Genomic DNA, 12,009 nt, shown 5'->3' with positions numbered 1-12,009 from the left:
GGTCACCCACTTGTTGGATTGAAAGGTGGGTGGAGATAGGGGGGAGGTGTCAATCATCGACAACGCCCCGGAAGGGGTAGGTGCTCGGTTTCAGTGACGCGGCTGTGATCCAATAAGGGGCGTGGGCGGGGCCGCGGAGGTGGGCGCGAGCGGTGGGCAGTAAAAGGGTCGGCGAGCGCCGGAGCGATTTGGCAGTTAACAAGTGAAGATGGCGGAGTGCAGGGATCGGGCCACCGACCAGCTGAAGCACTGGAAGAGCTTAAGGGCCGACGAGGTGAGCACGGCCGAGACTCACAGCCCGTTGTTGGGGAGGGTCGGTACATTGTTGGTGTCGAGGTTACCACAGGTGGTGGTGGTGGTGGTGGAGGGGGCTGGGCTGGGGCTGGGAGAGCCTGTGTTGGTTGTGAGCAGAAAGATTGAATCCAGTTTACTTAAAGCTGTCAGATACTTCCCTTGAGCGTGAAAGGGATTTTTATTTTCGGTGGGTATTAGTAACAACACTCGTTAAATACAGGTTTGTTATACCAACAACATATTTTAGAAGAGTGGGAGGGCAATGCAACTTGAACTTGCGACTTTTAGACTTGGGATTGGAAGATCAACTCTTAAACAGTGTCCCAGTTATTACAATAGATACTCTGGGGACAGTGTGAGCACAGAGGTTTCTTTGAGAGACGAAGCTGCATTGACTTAATCTGAGATTGCAGGCACAGTTTTGGAATTTATATTTTCTACATGTATTGGTGCAAACCATATTCAGACCATCCGTTTTCCTGTCTTTAATTCCATGCACAGGGAAGCTGACTTCTCTGGTCCTGACCAAAATGTAAGGGACTATAATGTATTTGCATTAGGATTACTGAATGATTTTTTTTTTTACAGACCCTACCTGGGAGCCTTATTTTTGGCTGATTGAATGCTGTTGTGAGTGTGTCTGTCCAATTTAGGAGGCACAACTTAAGTTTCAGTCCATAATGAAAAAAAACCCTAATTTTGTTGTAGGTGTCCCATGAGGATCCATCCTTGCCCCCATTCTGCTTTCTCATTTACATGCTGCCCCTTAGTCACATCATCTGAAGTGTTTGGAAGCCTGTGAATGACTTACCATCTAACTGTAGTTTTGAAAAGTGCAGATTTTAATGTTACAAAAAGTATGAAAACTGACGGACAGGAAAATACCTGCTGGTCCATACAGCCTGTCCCACACAGTTCTTTGTTTTGATCAATCTTCAGATAAAATTTGGAGCTATATCTTGGGCCTTATTAGATCAGCTCACTGATCAGTTGGAGGCCACAAAGCTAATGTAGTGGAGGATATTCACTAAGCAGCAGGTGAGTAGGAACATAGGAACAGGTGTAGGCCATTCAGCCCCTCGTGCCTGCTCCGCCATTTGATAAGATTATGGCTGATCTGTGATCTAACTCCATATACCTGCCTTTGGCCCATATCCCTTAATACCTTTGGTTGCCAAAAAGCTATCTATCTCAGATTTAAATTTGTTTCAAGGGTCAGTTTTATGTTGAGTGTTAGCAAGAGAGAAATGTTTGTTGATTTGACTTTTCAAGGAGAAAAGTCAAACTTGTAATTAGTGTAAATAGACTTAGTACTGGGCACTGTTTGTTTACCTGTTCAGTGTTCAATAAATTTCCCAAGTGCTTTATAATCTGGGCTGTGGTCTGATCGTGTTTGTTCTTCTGACTTCCACAGTTAAGGAGATCATGTGGTGGTATGTGATTTGTCCAGTAAAGCAAGCCAGACTGCAGTGACCCTGCGGAGCTTTCTGGTCAGCCCTTAGATCGCAGTACATTTCCCTAAATAGTGGGCAGGACAAGGCACACACTGGATCATGGGCTACACAAAGTCTGCTTATAGCAGTGGTTGGTGTTACAGAACCAGAGGAAAATATCAACATTTTAAAAAAGAATTCCAGAAATGTAAAATCTCCCTAAGATTCTGAATTGCTAGATCAATGATTCTGTAGTATTTCATTCAGCTTTGATAACTGATTATTGGATAATAAATGATTTTAAACTTTTCCTATAAGATCCTTTGTCACCAGATCTTAAAAGGTGACTTGCTGGATTGTAAATAAGATGTGTGTAGAGCAAGGGTCAAAGTAATTTAAAACAGGTAATTAACGAGTTCCATCTAAGCCTACAGTTCAAAATATCCTCTGAACTGCTCAATCGAATGCAACTTGCTTAAGCTGTGTGACTTGGCCTTGACTGAAGCATCTGGTGATCCAGAATACTCCAAAAAAAATATACTGCCTTGGATTTTTTTAGGGTGGGGAGCGGCAGGGGAGTTTAAAGACTATCTGGATTATCACCCATCAGACCAGTCACTTGCCAACTGGGTTCTTAAATCCAATATTCTACTATGCTTAATCTGTAAAAGTGTTTATTGCTCTATTAAAGCTAACGCATAGAGGAAAATGTCAGGGTACGTGTACTGGTCTCTGTTTAGCAGACTGGCGATTAAATGAGATTTATGCCTATTGCATTATAGGAAAGAATTTCTTTTTTGGATTCCTGGGGGTTGACTAAGTACGATTGAAAGGGCACTAATGAAAATAGAGGATTGGTATACTTAAACACACAATAATCCTAAGTATTAGTCCAAACATGTTTTTGTGACACTTTAAACGTCTTGTTTGGAAAGGCTGAAGTTAACTAGTGAAGTAGGGTCTTAAATTAGTATCTTTTTACATTGTAGAGGAAGCTTGTTTATCAAATAAAGCCACTTGGTTTTAAAGGGAGTATGGCAGCATTGATGGGTAGTTGGTTAAATGAAAAAGAACAGTCGAGTCATGGTTAATCAATGTTTTTCAGATTGGAGGAATGTAACCAGTACTGTCCCCCAAAGGTCAATGTTGGGACCATTTTGTGTAAACATAAAAATGTTAGATGAGAATTAATGTAGACGAATGTGAGGTGAAACGTTTGGAAGAAAGAATGAGAGGAAATTTATACTAAATGGGGAAAACTTTAAACGGAGCACAGATCCTTAGGGATTCAGATACACAAATCTCTAAAAATAGGAGGACAAGTTGACAGTTTTTTAAAAAAGCTTCTAGGGTTCTAATATTTTTATAAATAGGAGGATTCATACAAGAGCAAAAAGGAAATGCTAAAACATATACAAAAAAGTACTGAGGAAAAGGGTCTGTAATCTATTCGTTGGGACACAAAGTCCGTGGCACTTCGCAAGGTTGCGTGGGGGGTTATTGGGAGTGGAGAGTTATTGGGAGTGGAGAACTATGTCTGGGAGAAGATACATTCCCAGCATTCTTGATGAGTTTAAAAAGAAAAAAACTGCAGAAATCTGGAATTTAAAAAAAAGAAAATATTGTAAATAGACAGCTTGATTAGCTGTAAAAGAAAAGACAGATTACTATTTAGAGTTGTTGTAAGGAAGTGTACTCCCTCCAAGTCCCAGAACACGTTGTTGCCTCACAATTGAGCTCCTGTAACTCCCTATTCCAGACTCTCCAAACTGGCTTCCCTCCCACCAACAGCACTGACATTGAACTGTTAACCTTGTGTCATTTTTCTTTGTAGATGCTGAGTGACCTGTGCATTTCCAACATTTTCTGTTCTTGACAAGTAGTTTATTTAGGTTGGAGGCCAGCCAGAAGAGCACTAGAGAAATCGAGCTTTAATGTTATAGACTGGATTAGGGTCACTATAGGGGGGTAGCTGTGCCATGTTTCGGAGATGAAGAGCGGGTTTGGTATCCAATTGGATGTAGGGAAGAAGAGGTCATTCATGTGTGAAAACTGACACGGTGCTTTCAGATGATGTTGCTGAGCTGCAGCTTGTAAACTATGAGGAGGGGACCAAGGATGGAGCCCTGGAATACGCATAGGTGTGGGTGGAAATGCAATGTCTTTGTTGTGACAGGCCCTAACCATGAGAGAGCAAGGCCATAGAGGTGGGCAGATGAGATGAGATGTCGGAGGATGGTTTTGACTATCGAAAGGGGTGGGAGGTTGAGGGGGATGAAGAGAGATGATGGGTTACAGTCGCATACGTGATGCGTTTGGCCAGTTCAGTCTCAGTGCTGTTGGTGGGAGGGAAGCCAGGTTGGAGGGTCTGGAATAGGGAGTTACAGGAGCTCAATTGTGAAGCAACAATGTGTTCTGGGACTTGGAGGGAGAAGATTGGAGATAATACAAAAATAAGACCAAGAAAGGAAAGATGAAAGCTAGAACTGTACAAGCATAACTTATGACCAAAAGATTTTTCAGACCAAGTTTACATCTGGCAGCTGGAAGTTCAAGGCATTTGTTTTAGAGCAACCAACTGAGAACCTAGAAGCAGAAAGGGGAGTGGCATCCTGGATCAGATGCAGAGCGAGCAGTTACATAAGAACATAAGAAATAGGAGCAGGAGTAGACCATACGGCCCCTTGAGCCTCCTCCACCGTTCAATAAGATCTTGGACCTCAACTCCACTTTCCCGCCTGATCCCCATATCCCTCGATTCCCTTAGTCCTAAAATCTATCGATCTCAGCCTTGAATATATTCAACGACTGAGCATTCTCAGCTCTCTGGGGTAGAGAATTAAAAAGATTCACCACCCTCTGAGTGAAGAAATTCCTCCTCATCTCAGCCCTAAATGGCTGACTCCTTATCTTGATACTATGCCTCCTAGTTCTAGACTCTCCAGCCAGGGGAAACAGCCTCTCAGCATTTACCCTGTCAAGCCCTCCTAAGAATTTTATACGTTTCAATGAGATCCCCTCTCATTCTTCTAAACTCCAGAGAATATAGGCCCGGTGTACTCAATCGCTCCTCATAGGACAATCCTCTCATCCCAGGAATTAATCTGGTGAACCTTCGTTGCACCGCCTCCAAGGCAAATATATCCTTCCTTGGATAAGGAGACCAAAACTGTTCATAATACTCCAGGTGTGGTCTCACCAAAGCCCTGTACAATTGTAGTAAGACTTCCTTACTCTTGAACTCCAACTCCCTTGCAATAAAGGCCAACATACCATTTGCCTTGCTAATTGCTTGCTGTACCTGCATTTAACTTTGTGTTTTGTGTACAAGGATACCTAAAGCTCTCTGAACACCAACATTTAATAGTTTCTCACCACTTAAAAAATATTTTGTTTTCTATTTTTCCTAGCAAAGTGAATAACTTCACATTGCCCCACATTATATACCCCATCTGCCACCTTTCTGCCCACTTACTTAACCTTTCTATATCCCTTTGCAGACTCTTTGTGTCCTCCTCACAGCTTACTTTCCCACCTAGCTTTGTATCGTCAGCAAACTTGGATACATTACACTTGGTCCCTTCACCTAAGTCAGTAACATAGATTGTAAATAGCTGAGGCCCAAGCACTGATCCTTGCAGCACCCCACTAGTTACAGCCTGCCAACCTGAAAATGACCCGTTTATTCCTACTCTTTTCTGTCTATTAACCAAACCTGTATCCATGCTAATATATTACCCCCAATCCCATGAGCCTTTATCTTGTGTAACAACCTTTTGTGTGGCACCTTTATTGAATGCCTTTTGAAAATCCAAATATACAACACTACTGGTTCCCCTTTATCTACCCTAGTTACATACTCAAAAAACTCTGACAGATTTGTCAAAACGATTTCCTTTTCATAAAACCATATTGACTCTGCCTAATCATATTATGATTTTCTAAGTGCCCTGTTAACACTTCCTTAATAATGGATTCCAGCATTTTCCCGATGACTGATGTCAGGCTAACTGGCCTGTAGTTCCCTGTTTTCTCTCTCTTCCCTCCTTTCTTGAATAGCGGTGTTACATTTGCTACCTTCCTGGGACAGTTCTAGAATCTAGGGAATTTTGGAAGATCACAACCAATGCATGCACTATCTCTGCAGTTCAAGCCATACGTGCCTGGAGTGGGATGTTAAATGGTGAGATTGTCAGGAAATATCGACTGGCCAGAAAAAGATAATTGCATGAGCTGGTATACTTTTCACTATGCATCTTCAGTGGTTCAATTTAAGGTGTTCCTTCATGAGTTTCGTAATTTTCAAGTCTTTGTTCAGAATGTAGATTCCTTGACCACTGGAGCAGGCCAGCCTATTGGTGACAAGTTAAATGTGATTACGGCAGGGCCTCGAGGGCCGCTACTTATACAGGATACGGTGTTTATTGATGAGATGGCACACTTTGACCGGGAGAGGATCCCTGAGCGTGTTGTACATGCGAAAGGGGCAGGTGAGTTTAAACTTTGGCTATCAAATTACCCTGGTCATTTGTAAAATGGAGATTAGTATTTTTCCTTGTTCTTCACTAAAATATTGCTCCCACCCACAGTTGATCCTTAATCTACCATCATTTGAGGCATATTAAATGTCAGAGGACATTAAGAAGTTCATTTTTAAATGTACAAATTCCTATTGCTATTAGGAAATGTTCAAAGTCAGCCTTTTTAAAAATTAAGTTGTCTTTGACTCTATCAATCTCCTTTATAAACCCACATGCAGTGTTTTAGTCATGAGCTCGCATGATCTTAAGCAGTGGCATTCACCTCGCACCATAAGATATGGCTTGGAATTCTAAGGGTTGCTTGAGTTTGCTTACCTTGCTTCACTGAGCCTCATTCATTCTTTTGCTAGGCTTCTAAATGGACAGGCATCTCCTGTGGAGGTGAGTGCTGTCCCTTTCTGGAATAGTGCCCCTCATCTGCTCACTGACTGCATTTGTTAAGTTTGACTCCAATCCTGCCCTGTGTCAACAGAAAGAGGAAAACATGTAAATCAATTGAACTTTCTGAACATGGGATTTCAAGAGAAATGCAAACTGTTTGTACAAAGGATGATTTCCTTTTTAAGCATGTCTTTTCGTGGTGAAATGGTTTCTGAAATTTTTCTTGAGTTAATGTTGGATGAAAAGTGTAGGATAGTCAGTAATGTGATGGGCATAATTTCACTGGGCATCTGTCGTAGGTTCCACTATTACTCCTGAGTGACAGTTGCCATTCAAATTGGACATGGTCAAAGATGTTCAGTTTTGCCATGATAAACAGGCGCCAAGTAGTTGGGTATGGTAGTGTAGTGGTTATGGTTTTGGACCATAGGCTGTGAGTTCAAATCCCACCATAGCAAGTTGTGAAATTGAATTCAATAAAACAGGTAATTAATGGACTGGCATTGGCACCAGAAACAAAAATGCCTATTAAAGTTGCTAGATTGTTGTAAAAACCCAGCTGGTTCACTAATGTCCTTCAGGGAAGGGAGTCCAGTCCCACACTATGCAGCCATTCAGTTGCTAGCAAAAGACCCAACGCCAACACCATCATCACCTCAGGGCAACCAGGGATTAGCAGTAAATGTGACCTTGTCAGAGTATATCCTGAGAACAAATTTTTTAAAAAGTTGGGTAAAGCTTAACTGGAAATCAGGGTTCAGATCTATGATGCCAGAATTCCATTCATTTAATGCTGTGTCCAATTTTGCGATACGAAGTTTGAAGGGTGCCAGAAACAACTGCTGGTTCATGGGTGTATCCAGGCAAATGAGGGGAAAATTATCTCATTGCATTGCACATGCCAGACTGGACACCAGGACATTGCATGATGCTTATTCATCTACCTGCTCATGTAGAATAGGCTTCCACGGTTGCTAGGGGCAGTGCTGTTCATGGAAGTAGCTTTAAGAAGATTGGTCAGAGCATTTTGAGGCTATTGCACATTTTTCTGTTTTTTTCCTATCTGCACCAGATTACGCAAGTGAAAATTGAACCCAAAGCCGGAGACCATCGGAGCTTACGAATGTCTTTTAATTTCTCCCAGGGGCCTTTGGCTACTTTGAGGTGACCCACGATATCTCAAGCTACTGCAAGGCCAAATTATTTCAGCAAATCGGAAAGAGAACATCTGTATCTGTCCGCTTCTCAACAGTTGGTAAGGGTTAGTCTTTAGCTCAAATAGTTGCTATAGAAATATTCCAAAAGCCCAGCTAGTGTGGTCAGAATACTGCCCTTTCTCTTCTTGACTTTGGTTTTAAACCCAACCCAGACTAGTGGGATGAAAGCTTTCTCCAACAGCAGAAAGAATTCTACAAGAAATAAAGTTGGGCAGCCTAAGCACAATATCCGGTGGGTCTGGGTCTGAGTCCAGAGCAAAAACTACCCTGTAAGTGGGCTCTACACTGGCATTCTGGGGCCAAGCGATGGTGGGTATGGGAATTTCACTAGAGAGTTCTCTTCTAAAGCATGTTGCATCTGATGTGGAAGGAAACAGCCTCTGCTGTGCTTCATCTGGGTGCACTTCAGATTGACATTGGGTGCAAAATGTAGGAAAGTATTCCATTCTCCAGCACTGACATTATTCTTCTTTTGGTACCAAGTTTCACCAAAATAAGAATTCCATAGTGCAAATAATATTCAAAAACTCTCTGGATTCAGGATCAATCAGTGAGTTCAGGTGAAGGACATCATCCATTTAAGCCTTGTTACAGTTTGTCATCTGGACCATTCTTGATTGGGTTACTAGCTTAAACACTGTTAGTAAGTTGTCTCTATAATTCATTTCGTGCACATTTGGCCTAATTCAGTTCAAGTACTATTGAGTTAGACCCTTGAATCTACTTGCTGCTGCTATGAGTCGTATTAAAGAGGGCGTGTATAGTGCTTGATTCTATTATCTACTTTTATTGCATTTAAGATTAAAAGTACTCTTCAGTGTCTGCCGTCCCTTGTTACCATCTTAAGTGGCTTTAAAACTTGGCTAGCAGCAGCCTGGAAACAGGCATTTTTTGTTTTGGACTTGCCCCTAACATGATGACCATGAAGTTCTACGCCACTGAATACCTGATTATGTGCAGCCGAGTCTGCCTCCTCCCCGGCCTTTTTATTTTTAACATTGAGGAACCAAAGTGAAGGGCCAAGGTTGGAAAAAAAATGTGGGTGAAAATTCAAGTAATGATTAGGTGATGCCAAGTTTGGGTTTTATAGGCATAGGCTGCCCACATGCACATGGAATGTACTGGAAGATGAACTGGTAAAAATATCTGCCAGGTATTTTTAAAACAGAATAAACATATATTACAAGGGATGTGTGTGACATAAATTTTACAGTTACTGTGTATCCCTTTTCCCTCTGGATCAGCCTTGTATTGTCTTGTATGTTTTGATGATCAGCTCAATTCAATGTTTTCAGACAGTATGATTTTGTTTTGATTCCCTGTTGTGGTACAATAACTATATTAGAGCTGGGTATTTGAAATGCACTTTTATTCTGCCCTTCCCTACATAAATGGTGATATGTAAAATACAAGCTTCGGTGAAACTTAAACATCTCCTGCACGGCAACATTTGGCCTATTGGTCATTTCTCCTTATTTAGAAGATCTAAACTTTTAAAGACATGTGACTCTTGACCTGAAAGTTGCATCATCATCATAGTTATCTAATAACACACTTTTAAATGATTCAAAAATTGTTTATACTGTATTCTAGCAGTATTGCCTCTACTGTTCTAGCATAAAATGTGTTAGAAATTTCATGTGTTGTCATTTGACACCCTTTTCGATAAGGTACTGCAGCATTCCTTGATCAATTCCTTCTGGAATAGAAGCATCAGCGGATATGGACCTACATGGTGCTGCTTTTCATCAAGATCGTCCTCAGAATGTGGACTTGCCATGCGTTCAGCCCTTCTCTCCCAGCCTATCTGATTGCACCTCATCTAAAGTATGTAGGGGGTATTCTCAATGACTTTTTTTTTTCCTCCCAAAACAATCTGTTTAGAATAGATTTACCCCTCCCTGCTCAATATCCCACACCACTCTGCATTGAAGGAAACCGAGAATTCTGCATTCCTCCAATGCTGGCCTCGTGTGCAACACCCACTCCCTTCGACCACAATCAGCAGACATGCTTTCAGCCGTCTAGGCCCAAAGCTATGGAATGCCCTCCCTAAATCTCTCCACCTCTGCAACACTCTCTCCTCCTTTTAAGATGCTTCTTAAAGCCTACCTCTTTGACCCAGCTTTTAATCACCTCTCCTAATATCTCTTCCTTTGGTTTGGCTCAATTTTGTCTGATTACGCTTCTGTAAAGCGCCTTGGGACTCCCACATCCCAAAAATGAATAAAACAAAGAAAAGACGACCTGTTCTCTCAAGTGTGCCATTATCCCTGTTATCTATCTGGCTATAATTTTCCTTTTTAAGTTTTAAAAAAAAAAAGTGCTGACCTTTGTCACTTCTTGCCTCAGCATGGCTAATGTTGGGAACTTGTCTGTGGGGAATTGCACATTACATGACTTGTGCTTTCTATTGGTTCACTTTTACTTTAAAAACATTTTTTTGAGGCTTTTAGGAAAGATGGTGCTCAGTTGAGCTCCTGTTGCTATTTTTTTAAAATTCGTTCACTGGATGTGGGCGTCGCTGGCGAGGCCAGCATTTATTGCCCATCCCTAATTGCCCTCGAGAAGGTGGAGGTGAGCCGCCTTCTTGAACCGCTGCAGTCCGTGTGGTGAAGGTTCTCCCACAGTGCTGTGAGGAAGGGAGTTCCAGGATTTTGACCCAGCGACAATGAAGGAACGGCGATACATTTCCAAGTCGGGATGGTGTGTGACTTGGAGGGGAACGTGCAGGTGGTGTTGTTCCCATGTGCCTGCTGCTCTTGTCCTTCTAGGTGGTAGAGGTCGCGGGTTTGGGAGGTGCTGTCGAAGAAGCCTTGGCGAGTTGCTGCAGTGCATCCTGTGGCTGGTACACACTGCAGCCACAGTCGCCGGTGGTGAAGGGAGTGAATGTTTAGGGTGGTGGATGGAGTGCCAATCAAGCAGGCTGCTTTATCTTGGATGGTGTCGAGCTTCTTGAGTGTTGTTGGAGCTGCACTCATCCAAGCAAGTGGAGAGTATTCCATCACACTCCTGACTTGTGCCTTGTAGATGGTGGAAAGGCTTTGGGGAGTCAGGAGGTGAGTCACTCGCCGCAGAATACCCAGCCTCTGACCTGCTCTCGTAGCCACAGTATTTATATGGCTGGTCCAGTTAAGTTTCTGGTCAATGGTGACCCCCAGGATGTTGATGGTGGGGGATTCGGTGATGGTAATGCCGTTGAATGTCAGGGGGAGGTGGTAATTGCCTGGCACTTGTCTGGTGCGAATGTTACTTGCCACTTATGAGCCCAAGCCTGGATGTTGTCCAGGTCTTGCTGCATGCGGGCTCGGACTGCTTCATTATTTGAGGGGTTGCGAATGGAACTGAACACTGTGCAGTCATCAGCAAACATCCCCATTTCTGACCTTATGATGGAGGGAAGGTCATTGATGAAGCAGCTGAAGATGGTTGGGCCTAGTACACTGCCCTGAGGAACTCCTGCAGCAATGTCCTGGGGCTGAGATGATTGGCCTCCAACAACCACTACCATCTTCCTTTGTGCTAGGTATGACTCCAGCCACTGGAGATTTTTCCCCCTGATTCCCATTGACTTCAATTTTACTAGGGCTCCTTGGTGCCACACTCTGTCAAATGCTGCCTTGATGTCAAGGGCAGTCACTCTCACCTCACCTCTGGAATTCAGCTCTTTTGTCCATGTTTGGACCAACGCTGTAATGAGGTCTGGAGCCGAGTGGTCCTGGCGGAACCCAAACTGAGCATCGGTGAGCAGGTTATTGGTGAGTAAGTGCCGCTTGATAGCACTGTCGATGACACCTTCCATCACTTTGCTGATGATTGAGTAGACTGATGGGGCGGTAATTGGCCGGATTGGATTTGTCCTGCTTTTTGTGGACAGGACATACCTGGCAATTTTCCACATTGTCAGGTAGATGCCAGTGTTGTAGCTGTACTGGAACAGCTTGGCTAGAGGCGCAGCTAGTTCTGGAGCGAAGTCTTCAGCACTACAGCTGGGATGTTGTCGGGGCCCATAGCCTTTGCTGTATCCAGTGCACTCAGCCGTTTCTTGATATCACGTGGAATGAATCGAATTGGCCGAAGACTGGTTTCTGTGATGGTGGGGATATCGGGAGGAGGCCGAGATGGATCATCCACTCGGCACTT

The 12,009-nt window shown here is 43.1% G+C and overlaps 1 protein-coding gene across 1 annotated transcript in view; it reads left to right on the top strand.

Annotated features, from left to right (window-relative positions):
• The first annotated feature begins 125 nt into the window (after positions 1-125).
• cat (catalase) overlaps positions 126-12,009 on the top strand; it is a 40,062-nt gene continuing 28,178 nt past the window's right edge. Inside the window, exons 1-3 of the mRNA XM_067993660.1 lie at positions 126-274; positions 6,046-6,217; positions 7,794-7,904. Of these exons, the coding sequence (XP_067849761.1) occupies positions 209-274; positions 6,046-6,217; positions 7,794-7,904 (349 nt within the window). The 5' untranslated portion in view covers positions 126-208. The remainder of the gene's footprint in view (positions 275-6,045; positions 6,218-7,793; positions 7,905-12,009) is intronic.

The sequence above is a fragment of the Heptranchias perlo genome, chromosome 12 (genome assembly GCF_035084215.1).
Source record: "Heptranchias perlo isolate sHepPer1 chromosome 12, sHepPer1.hap1, whole genome shotgun sequence".
NCBI classification, from domain to species: Eukaryota; Metazoa; Chordata; class Chondrichthyes; order Hexanchiformes; family Hexanchidae; genus Heptranchias; species Heptranchias perlo.
Note: the sequence above shows the minus strand (reverse complement) of the source record. Positions and strands in the feature narration are given on the sequence as shown.